This window comes from Falco punctatus, assembly GCF_963210335.1.
Source record: "Falco punctatus genome assembly, chromosome: 12".
NCBI lineage: Eukaryota > Metazoa > Chordata > Aves > Falconiformes > Falconidae > Falco > Falco punctatus.
In genome coordinates this window covers 30,200,638-30,214,408 of record NC_137592.1, presented here as the reverse complement: position 1 = coordinate 30,214,408, position 13,771 = coordinate 30,200,638, and the positions used below count along the sequence as shown (strand labels likewise).

The 13,771-nt window shown below is 44.5% G+C and overlaps 1 protein-coding gene across 2 annotated transcripts in view; it reads right to left on the bottom strand.

The window, feature by feature from the left end:
• The window catches only part of ALK (ALK receptor tyrosine kinase), a 357,284-nt gene that overhangs the window by 12,963 nt on the left and 330,550 nt on the right, over nucleotides 1–13,771 (bottom strand). For both annotated transcript variants that reach the window (XM_080408812.1, XM_080408813.1), the window contains 7 exons: nucleotides 13,466–13,564; nucleotides 12,333–12,485; nucleotides 11,017–11,115; nucleotides 9,091–9,277; nucleotides 6,743–6,833; nucleotides 5,750–5,814; nucleotides 4,682–4,811 (listed from right to left, as the gene is read on the bottom strand). In XM_080408812.1, the coding sequence (XP_080264938.1) occupies nucleotides 4,682–4,811; nucleotides 5,750–5,814; nucleotides 6,743–6,833; nucleotides 9,091–9,277; nucleotides 11,017–11,115; nucleotides 12,333–12,485; nucleotides 13,466–13,564 (824 nt within the window). The remainder of the gene's footprint in view (nucleotides 1–4,681; nucleotides 4,812–5,749; nucleotides 5,815–6,742; nucleotides 6,834–9,090; nucleotides 9,278–11,016; nucleotides 11,116–12,332; nucleotides 12,486–13,465; nucleotides 13,565–13,771) is intronic.

The following is a 13,771-nucleotide window of genomic DNA, read 5'->3' as shown; positions in this document are numbered from 1 at the left end:
CATGCCACCTGACCTAAACCACTGCTACCTGGGACTGGAAATAAGTCCAGGCTCTGCAGCAGGCAGCAGCCAGTAGTTAATCAGTGAGCATCGGCTGGTAAAACCTAAAAAGTCTTAATGTCTTCTGAAAAGATTAGGGAAAACCTGGCCTCAGTACTTGACTAATGAAATAATTGAAAAATGCTGCATCTCCGTGTGAAGAAAGCCTGGGGTTTTTTCAGTGCAGTGCCATAAAACAAAATCGTTTGTGACTATGTACCACCTGCCTGTATTTTATTATTTATGCAATATCATGCATTGCATATATATACTTAACCGATCCTTTAAAACACTGGACTGCATCTTCCCCTAAGCCTTTCTTTTTGTAGAGCAACCATTTCCTGGAAATGTAAAGCCTCTCCACCCTTGCCCCTTTTGCGGGGAAGGGGACTAATCTTTTTTACTTCTATGAGTTACAGTGACTCACCAGCTACACAAGATGGGTACAGTAAGAAAGGATGCAGATGCTTCCTTTTTCCCTCCCAGGGCATAACCAAAGGGAAATTAATATCTCAATCTACCCATTTTCTCCTCTTCTGCGCAAAGGTCAGAAACCTGAAGTGAAAATCCTGTAAAAAGCCCAATTCTTTACTGTGCAATCGATGCCAGACCTGAGCTGTACTGCAAGGCAGTCAGCTGAAGCTACAAGCTGATCTGAACACTGTAGCTTTTTTCTCTTTTTTCCTTTTTTCCCTTCCTACCCCCTCCTTGGATGAATTCCTTCCACCTTCCATAGTCTTAAAACAGATGTGACTGCCCAGCCAAGGGCAATTTAGCCGAGTAATTTGTTTGAGAAATGGAGGTTTGGGATTCATTTTGCAAGGGGAGCAGCCTTGAGACACCCAAGGATTCACTTTCTGGTTTTTGCTGCCCAGATGAATGGACAATGCCAGCTGCAGTGCACCGCCGCTCAGAGCAGCGGGCACGCTGGAAGCACCAGTGTCACAACTCCCTGTACAAGGCTGAATCTTGCTAAAGGTGAATGAAATTCTGTGTATTGTTCAGTGTAATCACTGCTCTGTGAAACAGGCTGCACAGCACAAAGCAGGGGAATCATTTATCCACATACAATTTATCTTCCAGAGCTGTTCTTTGATTGCTGTGCTATGTGTGAGAAAGACCAGCACGGAGCTTCCCAGAATGGACAACTCTGCAATGCCCGTGATGAGCAAAGGCTCCAATTCCAGGCGCCTCTGAATCTACCAGACTGCCTCTCTCCAGATGAGGGGGAAGGGGTGATCCTGTAATAGATGTGGAATTTTATTAGAACTGGAACACAGAAACCCTTCAGGGTTGTAAACCCTGGACCCATGGAGAAGTATGAATCTGAAGCTTATGGAGTAGACCTGGCTGGCATAAACTGAGACTATTCCACAAGAGTTATTGGCATTGTATCAGTGATGCTGGATGAACATTTGGCTTACACATACGATCATTGTTGCTTAGAGTCCAGAAAAATCATTACATGCTGGCTAACCATTGCTTTCATTATTTACACGACGAACACAGGTGAATAACATACAATAACCTGGGCTGGCAGCATCTTGATCTCCCATTAAGTTGGATCCCATGTCCTGATACCTCCTGCAGTAGCTCTAACTTCCCATTTCACATCCCTTGCCATGTCTTAAGTTCCCTCTTCCCTTGCCTCACCTTCTCCACCATTCCCTCTGCTCCCTTCCACGCTTTTCAGTGGCTGGGCGTGTGGCAGCATGCTGTGTGTGTCTTGCTCCAAGTCACACATGTTCTTGCTGGACAGTGGCAAGCCAAACAAGACAACTGTTTTGCTTGGTGGTTACTCTAGCGTGGTGCTTTCTTTTTCCTGAGGCCTTAGAATTATTGCCACGTTAATGCCTTTTGCACCTCTGTTAAATTTGACTGAAACTGGCAAATGAATTGGAAGTTACTGGCAGGGAAGTGGGGAGAGCAACGGGGGAAAGAAGGTACAGAATGAACACTTAAATCTCTCTTTTGCAATCAGGCTGAAAGCAGAAGTAGGTGGGAAAGACAAGGTAGTAAGGAAATCAGCTGAAAAATACAAAAATGGAAAAAACCCAAGGGGAAACGATAACAGTAATTTATACTGCGCATACTGCACCGTAAGCAGTGCACCTCTGTTACTGAGTCAGTCGGCAAGGTCTTGTGCGTTCTACTAATTCCTGTTGGAAGCAAAGCTCATCAAAGCCTGTTTACCTGCACTGTCCCTTGTCTTTCCTTCCCTTTAATGGGCCTGCAAAACTAGAGGTCCAGTCCGCTATGCCTTCCTTCTGCCTGTCTTCCTCGAACGGGCAATAGGAGGGACAAAGCAGCTCAGGGCTCATTAAGAGCAGTGCAAAGATACGTCCAGCAGTGCTGAGCCGTGGGCTTTATGTTGAGAGACTCTGTCACACCTCAACTGTACACAGAGGGTAAATCCATTTCCACAGTTGGATCTCAGACCTCACAGAGCACAACGCCCCGCACACATCTCTCATCAATCAGTCTCCGAGCCTCATAGTTTCTGAGCCAGCACTCGAACACCTGCACCAGAGGCTGATTTCTCAGTGCTCACAGGTGCCATTAGCCCCTCATAAGCTGCCCTGGCAGCCAGGCAATGAATTACCCTGTCATTCTTGCAAAGTAGCTGCCACATGGGATAGTAGCAGAAGCAGGGCAAGGCAAGGGGAAGGGAGGAGTCAGAAGTGGAGCAGAAACGTGTAGATCTGTGTCTGCACGCAGTCAGGCTGTCCACATTCACCCAGCTGTTAAAGAGGGGCTGGAAGCTGTTTATCTGAATCAGCTCCAGCTTGCAACTGCCCGTCCGCACTGAAGCCATCTGCTTTCCCAAAGTGTGACAGGGACAGAGCAAGAAACAGCAGCAGCAGCAGTCCTAGGTCTGCTTCAGTCCTGGGAGCAAGTTAAAAACACAGGAATAGGGGAGGATCTTCAAGGTGCTGGGAACAGCCCCTCTGTGTAGTAGTAGTTATGGTCAGTCTCCGGTAAACTCAAACAGCTCAGGAAAGACAAGGAAAGAACAGGAAAGGAAGGAGAGACTGTGAAGGGAGAAAGAGAAATACCTAGGAAAAATAATGTATGAGGTGCCTGGAGTGAACCATCCACCTCTTCTGACGTAGCTGTCACTGGGGTTGCACAGAGCTACCGCTAACAGCAATGGAAACCCTGGCACGCGAGGAAGAACTCATGACTGGGGTAGGGGCAAACAGAAAGAAACAATTCGGATCAGAAGGCTCCCATGACTGCATCCTATAAAGATTAAGGGTGGGGGGTGGGTGGGCAAGACATCTTACAAATATTAAGGACAAAAGCAACTGGTTCATTTTCCTGCAAGTAGGTACTGAAGTCCTGAAGTCCTGCTGTTCAGGACTAATGTATTCTGTGCTTCCTCACAAGACCCTGATCATTACTGAGCTGGCTTCTCTTAACTTAATGATCCCAAAAGATGTTTCCATTGCAAAGTAATGGATACCCTTGCCCTACACCATCCTGTTTCACCTGGCACTTCACACCTAGCACAGCCTGTCCTGGCAGTTCTGAGCAAAGCACCTACCGGACAGCACCCCTTGCCCCTGCCATTTTGCTGGGTACTGGGTGACAGCAGAGCCCACGCTGAACATGAATTTCCTCATTCACCTACCACCAAGTTCAGTCCATTTGTACAAACTGACAAGAGCATCTCCAGGTGCTACAGAAAACCAACCTCAATTTATAAAAGCTGCTTGCTCAGATTTCAAACATCTTGACTTTCTGGGTGTTTAGCCTTCTTAGTCAGGCAGGAGCCACTTCACTGCAACTTATCCAAGACTGGTGCTCCTGAGCAACACAGACCATTTTAGATGTCTGAAAACCAGACTGCAAGGAAAAAATACAAAATTGATCTGTTTCCAGATGCCTCGAGGAAGGACCTTATTTCTTTCTGTTACAGCCAATTTGTGTCTCTCCTGTACTGATAAAATCCAGCATTTTGCCCTGTGTCAAAGAAACATAGAGACAAAGCATGAAGCTGGGTCCTGGTGCTAAACTTCAACAACATCTGGGTGCCTTTCTGATCCAGGGACTCCGAGCAAACTATTCTTCTGAAATACCGATTTCTCTCTCAAAGTCATAATGTATTTCTCACACATTTCCAACTGACTGTCATTTGCTATTGATGCTGATTTCAGTGGGAAAACCTTTAAAACTCTGGACTAAAGATATTTGCTGTTAAGTCAACAGCTCCAGGCTGGATTCTCTCCTTGCCTAAGTCAAACAGTTATCCACGGAAATGCACCTGATCAGCAGTTTAAATAATGGATTTATCATTACTAGCTCAACACTTCCACCCAACCTGCCCCCAGATGGTGTGAGGAGTGGAGGAGTAAAGTTTTACTTCTTTTTTCTTAAACTTTGATTTCGTTCCTTCTTTAGATAATATCTGCAATGCTATCTAGCAAAGCCCAGGGATGAGGAACCTCTGCATAACCCCAGCAGCAGCTGTCCCCTATACATCCGTGTGCTGTCCCCATAGTGGTGGCCTAGCAACAGAAATTTTCAGACCCTCTAAAATGCCGGGAAACAGTAGCTGCATGGATCAGCTCTTTTATAGTTATGTATTTACCTTGTGGTAGTAGCTTACTGAATAAAATTCAATTTTCTCTTTTCTTACCGGTCTAGGCCGTGTCTCTCTCAGGAATGATTTCAGGTCACCTCCAGCCATGAGCTCTAGCAGGATGAAACGCGGCAGTGCCTGCAAGCTCACCCCAATACAACGCACGATATTCTGGTGGTTGAACTTGCTGTGGAGACAGGGAGACTCAGTTATGAAGGAACTTTGATCCAAAAAGCAGAATTGCAGAAAAGAATCAAAATGTTTTGCTGTGGGGTATGTTTGTTGGTTTTTGTCTGGGTTTTATTATTTTTTTTCAGAAAGCAACAAATCTCAAAGGTAGGGTAACTGGATAAAGCTAAAGCGCTAGCCCTGCACTCTGTGCCTGTCTGCGTAAGTGCAGAAACAGGTGGGGAAGGAGTGGCTTTTGACTGCTTTTCCTCTTCCTATATTCTGTATCCCTTTTGGGATACAGCAAGACTCGTGGGCCATTGGAAGCAAAGAATGTCTAATAAACAGAGAAAATTCTGCTCCTAAGTTCCCTATCCAAGGGGCAGAATCTGGGCTAGGGCAGAGTACACTGACACAGGGACCTGCTTATGTAGGGGATATTCCTCAAGGTCTAGTCTCTACTACTTCCCTATTTTTCCACACTTCAATGTGATGGGAAACTATTTCCATGGATTCTAGGACTCTAGACGCCACTATTTCTAGGATTCTAGGACGCCACTGAAATGTGACATGACAGCAGCATTAAATCAATGCAATCTGTTAGCTTTGACTAGTCAAACCCAAACTGCTAAGGTTTGTTTTTACCACATGTTCTGATTTCTAAGAGAAATCAAAGGATCCTATAATCAATTCTGAAAGCTGGGCCTAAAGATTTTCCCTTTGGATAACAAAAACCGGTGTGGACTCTCTTGAAAATTTAGCCATTGATCATCTGGTGCCTCTTCATCTGTAAGAACAGAAGAGGATGGCAATGCCTGTCTTCTGTAAAATACTGACAGCCGTGCGCTGAAACTACTGTATAGATGCATTGCGTGGACATTGCCTCTCAAAGCACCTTCTTTACAGTGCTGGGCTTTTCTAGCCTACACAAGCGCTGTTCATCTTACTCATACACACCTAATAATAAGAGCTTCCATGAGGAAGTCCAGCTCGTCTTGCTCTGAACACACTTCTGGCAATGTCTGAAAAAGAAAGAAGAGGTTGACAAGGAGATGTTTAAACTTACAGCGGTAGAACACCTGGCACAAAAGCACTAACATTGTCTGCAGCAATCCTTGTTTCTCTAAAGAGACCTCACTCTAAGATAATAGCTAGTCCATTATTAAACTAGATTGGGAAGCCTGTTGAAAGGTAAATATCAGAACACATGGCCCATCAGTGCCACTGTGCTCCTCCTCCCAGCAAAGGGAATAGCCCGGAGTGCACAGGGAACAGTGCTCAACCTACGGGACTCTGCCGTATAGAGGACGAGGAACGAGACCACAGTCCCTGAGCTCTCTGACAGTTCAATACTCCTACCTCCCAGCAAGACTGTGAACTATCACCAGCTGTAGGACTGTGCTACTACGTAACCTCTAGGAGAAAGCAAGCTAGCTAGGCTGCTGAAGGCCTGGAGAACCCTACCAGGGTCTCTTAGGATTTGGCTTCACATCCAGTATGTACCCATCCTGTAATGGAGTGGTGAGATCCCTGGAAAACCAGCCACCTCCTGCCTGCAGGCTCCTTGACATGTGTGCCAGCTGCTCGTGGCCCTGTGAAGACTTTTGGCCTCTGACTCAAAGGCTTTGGACAGATTACCACACCAGGCGCAGCATATGGAGGACGGACAGAGGATGGATTTATTTCTCATACTTGCAGTCTACTGCAGCTGCATGGGAATCTTTGCCCATTTACTACTTGCAGATCCTTTTAATAGTCGCAGAAGCCCATACGCTACAAGCTGTATCATCGCTATGATGGATTAAAGTGCTGCAACAGAGCAGCAACCTTTCTAGCCGCATCCTTCAGTACTATAGTAACGCATAATTCATCTTCATTTTTATAATGCATTGGGACTCCTGGGTGAAAAGTGCATGAAACCATCATGATAACTCATACACTGTCACTTACTTTCACAGCCACCTGCAAGGGAGTGGGGTCGCTGGGGATCCCTGCCACCTGACCTTCATATACCTCACCAAAGGCTCCGTGGCCCAAACCCCTGGACAGACCAGAGAAGACAAGAAGGTTTTACTACAGAGAACACATTATAACACTGTGGTCACAGCTCACAGAATGGGCTCACAATTTTCATGGTAGTGAATCAGGGAGAACTGGATATAGACACTGACGATACCACTCCTCACACTATACAGGGGACCAGACCCTTGATGTGATCTTTCCTGGACTGACAACGTATTTAATTGGTAGGGAAAGCAATCCCCAAAAGTGAACGGTCCCCAGTGACATCAAGCTGCCGGCACTGCAGCGCGTAACAGATAGCTCTCTTCTACAGCTTTGGCATCAGTGCTCTAGAGGTAGGCGCTCCAAAACAGGTCAATAAAGATAGGTCTTAAGTCTTGGTGTTCCCACACCCTGAACACATTAACAGTTCCCATGATGTTTATGCATCACCATTAAAGAAAACATTGAACAAGAAACTAGGAAGCACAATGGTTCTCAAAGGACCCGAATTCTAAACCAAGTATCTTTTCCTGATTTATTTTGTGATTCTGGGTAAGTACCTTAGCTAGTAAATGGTGATGACAGTGCTTTGTAAAGCACTCAGCTCTAGGAATTCATGCTGAGAATCGTTTCTGGCACTGATCATATTATGAAAATTACAGTTTTATTTTGAATAAGGGTACAAGAAAAAAAAGAGAAAGGAATTAAAGTAATCACACAACAGATCCTGTCCTATGTCCTTATGATACAGATTTTGCATACCCGTCTATTCAGCTTTCACTTGCTTAACGTTAAGTTAAATGGTACAACAACCACTACACCACAAACGTGGCATGTCATAACGACAGCGAACTCTGGCAGAGACCGAGGCTGCATCCCAGATCTTGAGCCCCTCTTAAACCTGCATGGGATGCACACTGGGCAATAGGTAGTGTGTGCCTCTTTTAAGAGAAATTCCTGCATCTTGGCCTGGGTAAAAGGTTCTTAATAAGGCTCACTTCTACAATATGCACTTTGCCGGTAGAGCCAAGCCTGGCCTGAAAGCCACGCTGATTCTGTTCTCTGGCCTATTGGCGGATTGCTTTTGCATGGGCTGTGCCCTCCTGTCTGTTCAAACAGGTGCTGCTAAGGGCAATCTGCTCTATTGTTGCATAAGCTCGGTCTATAGTTTTGCCAGGATAAAGACCAGTCCAGGCAGTGAAATCACAGCGAGGACTTGCGTTGCCTGTGACTCAACCACTTCTTTTAATAACATTTTGCAGGTATCAGCTTGAGACGCTATTCCTGGCTATGCCTGACCAACTTATTACAAGCTGAGGGCATAAAACAGATCTCTACAGCTCATAACTCACCCTCTTCCCAAAAAGTTCAGCCTCCCTGCCTTTATTAATTCCCAGCTGTATCCTCTGCTCCCTGCAGCTTGCCACACTTCAAAATTCCTTTCAGAGCCCAAGTGACAAAGGTAGCAGCAGCACAGGGTACACTGGAAACTTCCAGATGCAGTACAGCAAGATGTGCAGGTAAGGGGGAATAAGATAAGAGACACCAAAACATTGCAGACTGCATAGACTGCTCTGAGCATCATCTTTTTTAGCACCAGCCATTAGCTCCCTAGTCCTCCATGCTTTCCTGCTTCCACTTCTTGGCTTTTTGTGTAAAACTGCGTGGTAACAGGGTAATGTCACATTCACAAGTGGCATGCACTGTACCCTGCAGCAGAGCAATGTGGGAAAGAACTCTGAATTTCCAAGTTTTTCTTAAAATACTATCTCGAACTTTCCAGAAGTTCTGATCTAGACATAATTATTCTGCTGGCTCTATATTCCTGTCTTTTTAATACTGTCTGGCAGTCTCAAAGCCATTGCTTTTCCTGCTGTGGTACTTGAGGTTGTCATTGTCTTTACCAAAGATCCCATCAAATACTTTAAAAGAGCCTCCTACAAGCCTTAGCCTTCCCAGCATTTAATCAGTTAATTCTAGAAACGGGCTGTTAATCACACAGTCTGCAAAAGATGTGTCTGAATGACTGGTGATGACTCTTCAGCTCCTCTCATAATCCCTGAAGACTAACACTGCACCTGTAAAAAGGTCAAGGAGATTGCCAAAGTCTAGTCCCCTCCACACAAGCCTAACTCCTGCAGCTTTACATCTTTCTTATGAAAAGGGGCATGAGTCTAAAAAGTGCACGAGAATTTGTGCGTGCCTGCACAGAGACATGAGTTTGCACCTGTGTAAAACAGCCAGCACACGTGAGCGTGCAGTGTGAGCCATGGGCAAGGCAAAGATGAATTTACCGGATGAGGGAGATGTTTTTTCGAGGCACCTCTTTGAGGTCACTAATGGATGTGGTCTTTCCTGCAAAGCAGTAGTTGGGATTGTAGTCTGTCATAATAGTGGAGGTACGCAGCTTGCTCAGCTTATATTCTGGGCTCTGTAACTCCATCTGCATGGCCTGTAGCTCCTGGTGCTTCCGACGATATACTAAATACGGAGAACACAGTAAACCGGAGACACAGATTGACTTTGGAACAGGACAGCAGCCATACAGCACGTCTCACTGGAATTCACTGTGTGGCCAGATTACAGTGAATCAAACCAGACAGTGACACCATCATATTTCTGTACATCAAATAATTACAGATAGAAAATAGAAACTGAAGTTATTCAGAAAGCTTTGATTTACACGTCCTAGGAAGAAACAGGCTTGCTCATAAATGGTTTGGAAGAAGTAAAATGGATTTCACTTGCAGAGATCTCTGATTTCTGAGGTTTTTGTTTTGTTCTGTTTACTTTAACTGGATCTTCCAAGTATGAGTCCAGTTCCAGACTTGAGGAAGTTGGGGTATACCCAACTTTTCTAAATCACACAGAAGTGACTAAAACCTGGAATGAATTATAGCATCATATTGTTCAAAATGGATGGACTAAACTGCTACCTCAGAATAAGACATGGTAGATAAAAACAGCTTATTTTGCAAAACTTCCTCTGTTCCTAAACAACAGTTGGACTACATTTGAAATCAGTTTATGGTAGTGTTATATTCCTTGAATACTTCACTGATACTTCTGAAACATCATTAGAAATCACACCTTGAAAGAAGACATCCTGTGGATATTGCTTGAAATAGTAATTGATATTGCAGTATTTTTTTCAAAGCAAGATGCCAATCGTGAGGAGGTTAAATCACTATTACCCTTACTATTGATTTCTGTGGGAGCTGGATTGAGCCCAAAGACTGTGACGGTAACAGCTATTGCATCTTCTCCAGCAGATGTTGCTCAGGGGAAGAATTTAAGGGGTAAACATGCACTTGCAAAGGCAGACAGATGCAATGACCTATCCACAAACCCTTCCTGTCCTCCATTTTCCTCCTCATTGCTTTTGCTTTGATTTTTTAAATCGCTGCTCCTTCCTGAGATAGCAATGATAGGCTAGTTGGATGGAAAGAGGATTACTCTTCCACTCCCTGAGAAGTAATTAGTAATTTTAAAGGAGTACTGTCAGGCCAGAAATCACACATGTAGGACCATGTGTGTGCAACTGATAACTCCCGAAATTCTTAAAACTGAAACAGCTGTGCAAACCTAATTTACTAGTTGCCATCTGCTGCTCTGGGGGCAGCCCTCCCCTCCCCCAGACTATATACGGCGTGGACAAAGAAAGGTGGCTGAGCTGTGGTTTGAATCCCTGGCTGCTTTTCCTTGACTCCAATCTATTCTGCTTGCAATCGAATGCAGGTGAGCAATTGTTTAAAATAAGAAAATGAAAGGGTGAAAAACACCTTTTAGAATTTCAGGTAAAGATGTTAAGAATGCCCACATCTACTAAAGTAGCAGTTTGTAAAAGGAGAACCTGTGTGAGAATTTCAAGCTTAAATGACATACATTAAGAGGCAAAATGTGTACGCAGGCACAGAAATAAGGAAGCCTGCTTTTAGGCATTAAGCACCAACAGCTCTGACAAAACCAGTGGCAGCTGTACACTACAACACAAGCAATACTGTCTCTTTCAAGATGCAGTCAGTAACTGAAACCTCCTCACACTGGTCACTGTGGTTAGAAACGACGGCTGAAATCTGAAGTTAAGGCCTGTGCGTGGGAAGGTGTTATTAAATACAGCAGTAGCTAAAAACCTGAATCGTTTTGCCTCCCAGGGCCCAGTTATCCCCGGCTCAGATCCAGCCCTCATATGAAAATAGCTTTTGCACAGAAACACTCACCTATCATGATTCCTGAAAAAGCCAAAATTAAAGCAGCCACCAATGCTGAAGTCACTACAGACAAGACCAAGGAGAGAGGGAGATGAACCACCGGCTCAGCTGTAACAGAGACAGGAGAAGAAGGAATTACATGTGGGAAATTATCTTCAAGCAGCCACTTCCTTGCAGACAGATTTTTCTGCTCTTCCATTTACTCATCTGCTGCTCCTATAGTGCAGAAGCAACCTCTGGCATGATCAGTTCTCAGGATCTATGACCTTTAATACCTCATTGTTTCACTTCCCTCAGTTAATATCAAGCCATTATAACAGATGGTTTGCTATCAATGAATTACCGCGTGCACTCCCTGGGTATGAAAACAAGACCATAAAAAACAGGGGCAGGAGGTTGGGGAGGTGGAAAGAACATTACATTGCCAGGGTTAAAGTGCTGCTATCAATGCCAAATCACAGCAAAAGCAGAAGGCGGACTGCAATATGTCATCTTCTAAATGCATCTAATTCAGGGAGAAAAACCTGATAACAGTAAGTGTAGTACAAAGTATTCCATAGCTGCATCCTCACTTGGGACCACGAGGCATTCAGTGATCATCTATTAAGGTTTACTTCACCCTAGCAAAATGACTGTGCTTTTTACCCATTTTACAGATGGGAATAGTAAAAAGACAATAATTTTCCCACGCCAGTGAGAAAGCTGAGAGCGGGACCCTGAAATCCTGGAGTCACTTGCTCTAATTGCTGGGCAAGAATATGAAGGAAACCTGGTAATGGAGCTCTGAGCACCTGGTTTTTCAAGTAAGACAAGTACAGGCACTGTCTTTAGTTTTTCTCAGAGGTCCCTCCTGCAGAATTTCTTATAGATTTTGCACCTGAACCTTGTATGTTCAAATCCACAGGAATTATATTTTCCTTCATCTTGTACATTTTTTTGGTTCTTAAGAGGACTGACCTGGAATTTAAATTTAGCTGGAAAATTCCTTCAGTGCACAAAATTCCATGACTTCAGAGCAGAATGTGAGCATCAGCACAACCAGGCACAAACTCTGACTCTCCTCAGTGCTGCCCAGTATGCCAAACATATACCATAAAGCAAACCAGCAATGCTGCTCTGTGCACCATTCCTCAGCACTGATGTGTCTATATCCTAAGAAAATAACTCTGCAGTATATACCAGCAGGAAAGAAGGTAACATTCAACAGAAGCCAGTCCTAAGAAAGCAGAGATAACACTTTCAGGATGTCTTAACAGTCCAAACTAGATTTTTGCCACACATTTTCTGTTCCACACACTAGCAGCGTATCCCATACACCTACTTACCTATGCAAGACACACCGTCCTCAGCCAGCTCTGTGCCTGGCTCACAAAAGCAAATGACTTTTTGAGTCTCAAGATCAACACGGCACTCGTCCATCTCACAGTGACTGCAGTTAAGATGCAGCCTAATTTCCACCTCTCCGTGGCCCTCTGTCACTAGGGAGTAGATGAAAGAAGCAGAATTAATTACTGTAAAGATCATTTGTATCATTCCTTTGGGCACTGACAGAAACAGGGGTCATGGTGGTCACAGTTGCCAGATGTGGCAGGGTGGACCCCATCTAAGAAACCAATTTCTCCCCACCTTCCATAGCTACTGTCCTTTTCTCATGCAGAAAATCATATCCAGCTAAATTAGCCCCACTGCTGTTGAGACGCACGGGCTCTCTTTGAGCAGACTGTCCTACCAGGCTGGCAAGGAGGCTGCTGCCAAGGCTAAGGGAAAGCTGCCCTTTGAGCAGTCCCTGGGGCTCACCCATTTCTTTCCTGGCCTTTATTCCCTCCGAGACCAAACACAGCCATGTTTTGAAAATTTTCTGGCTGAATTTATCAGGCCAGAGTGCATCTGTATTTGAAAATACTTCTGGCCATTGTAAAGCAAACATTTTCTTTGAGCAAACAGGTATTTTTGTATTTTCTGAACACATCACAAACGTATTCAAGACACTGACTTCTGGGCAAACACAGGCTGGAGTGGCAGTATCTATCACTCCCATACACACCGAGGAGCACTGGGCTGTTTTCTCTAGAAGCACCCTGGTCTGACCTGGATACTTTGCTGAGGGATGTTCTAAGGAACACGTTTGCTAGTGAACAGTCAGGTGCTTTGTCTGTTTCTTTCCTAACTTTCCTGAACTATGAGGTTATGTTACCGCTTTCCTTGGCCAAAATTATTTTATAGGCTGGTGGACTATATTGTTGGAAAGTGATCTCTAAAAGCCTTGATGTCCTCTCCACCTGCCTTCTTCCTGCTACTTCTGTTTATTCTCCACTGGACTTTGTTATGCTGTATGGCTGCCTCCTCAAGTTCATGATGACACTAAACTATACCCAAAAGGTTGTAAAGCGTCCTACAGATGCAAACTATTCTTAACATGAAATAAATCCACTAAAAGAATTCTGACCAATATGAATACCTTTAAGTGCTGGAGTGTATAAAGTACCAATTGGATTAATAAAGGACACACCATCCTCCCCATCCATCTCTGGGTCATTGTCCACCGCAGCATTGCCACCTATGTCAAACCAGAAGTTACCTTAACAGACTGAGGCTCATTGGCACTAAAATACAAATAAGCACTGCAACATGCATGACTTCAGCATATTTAGGGAGGCATCCAAATGAGGAAAGAGAGTAAATCCCAGTATTTAACATATAGGGAACATTTCGCGCATTGTAACACAAACCACCGGTCTTTCATCTCTAGAGCCTGACATAATAG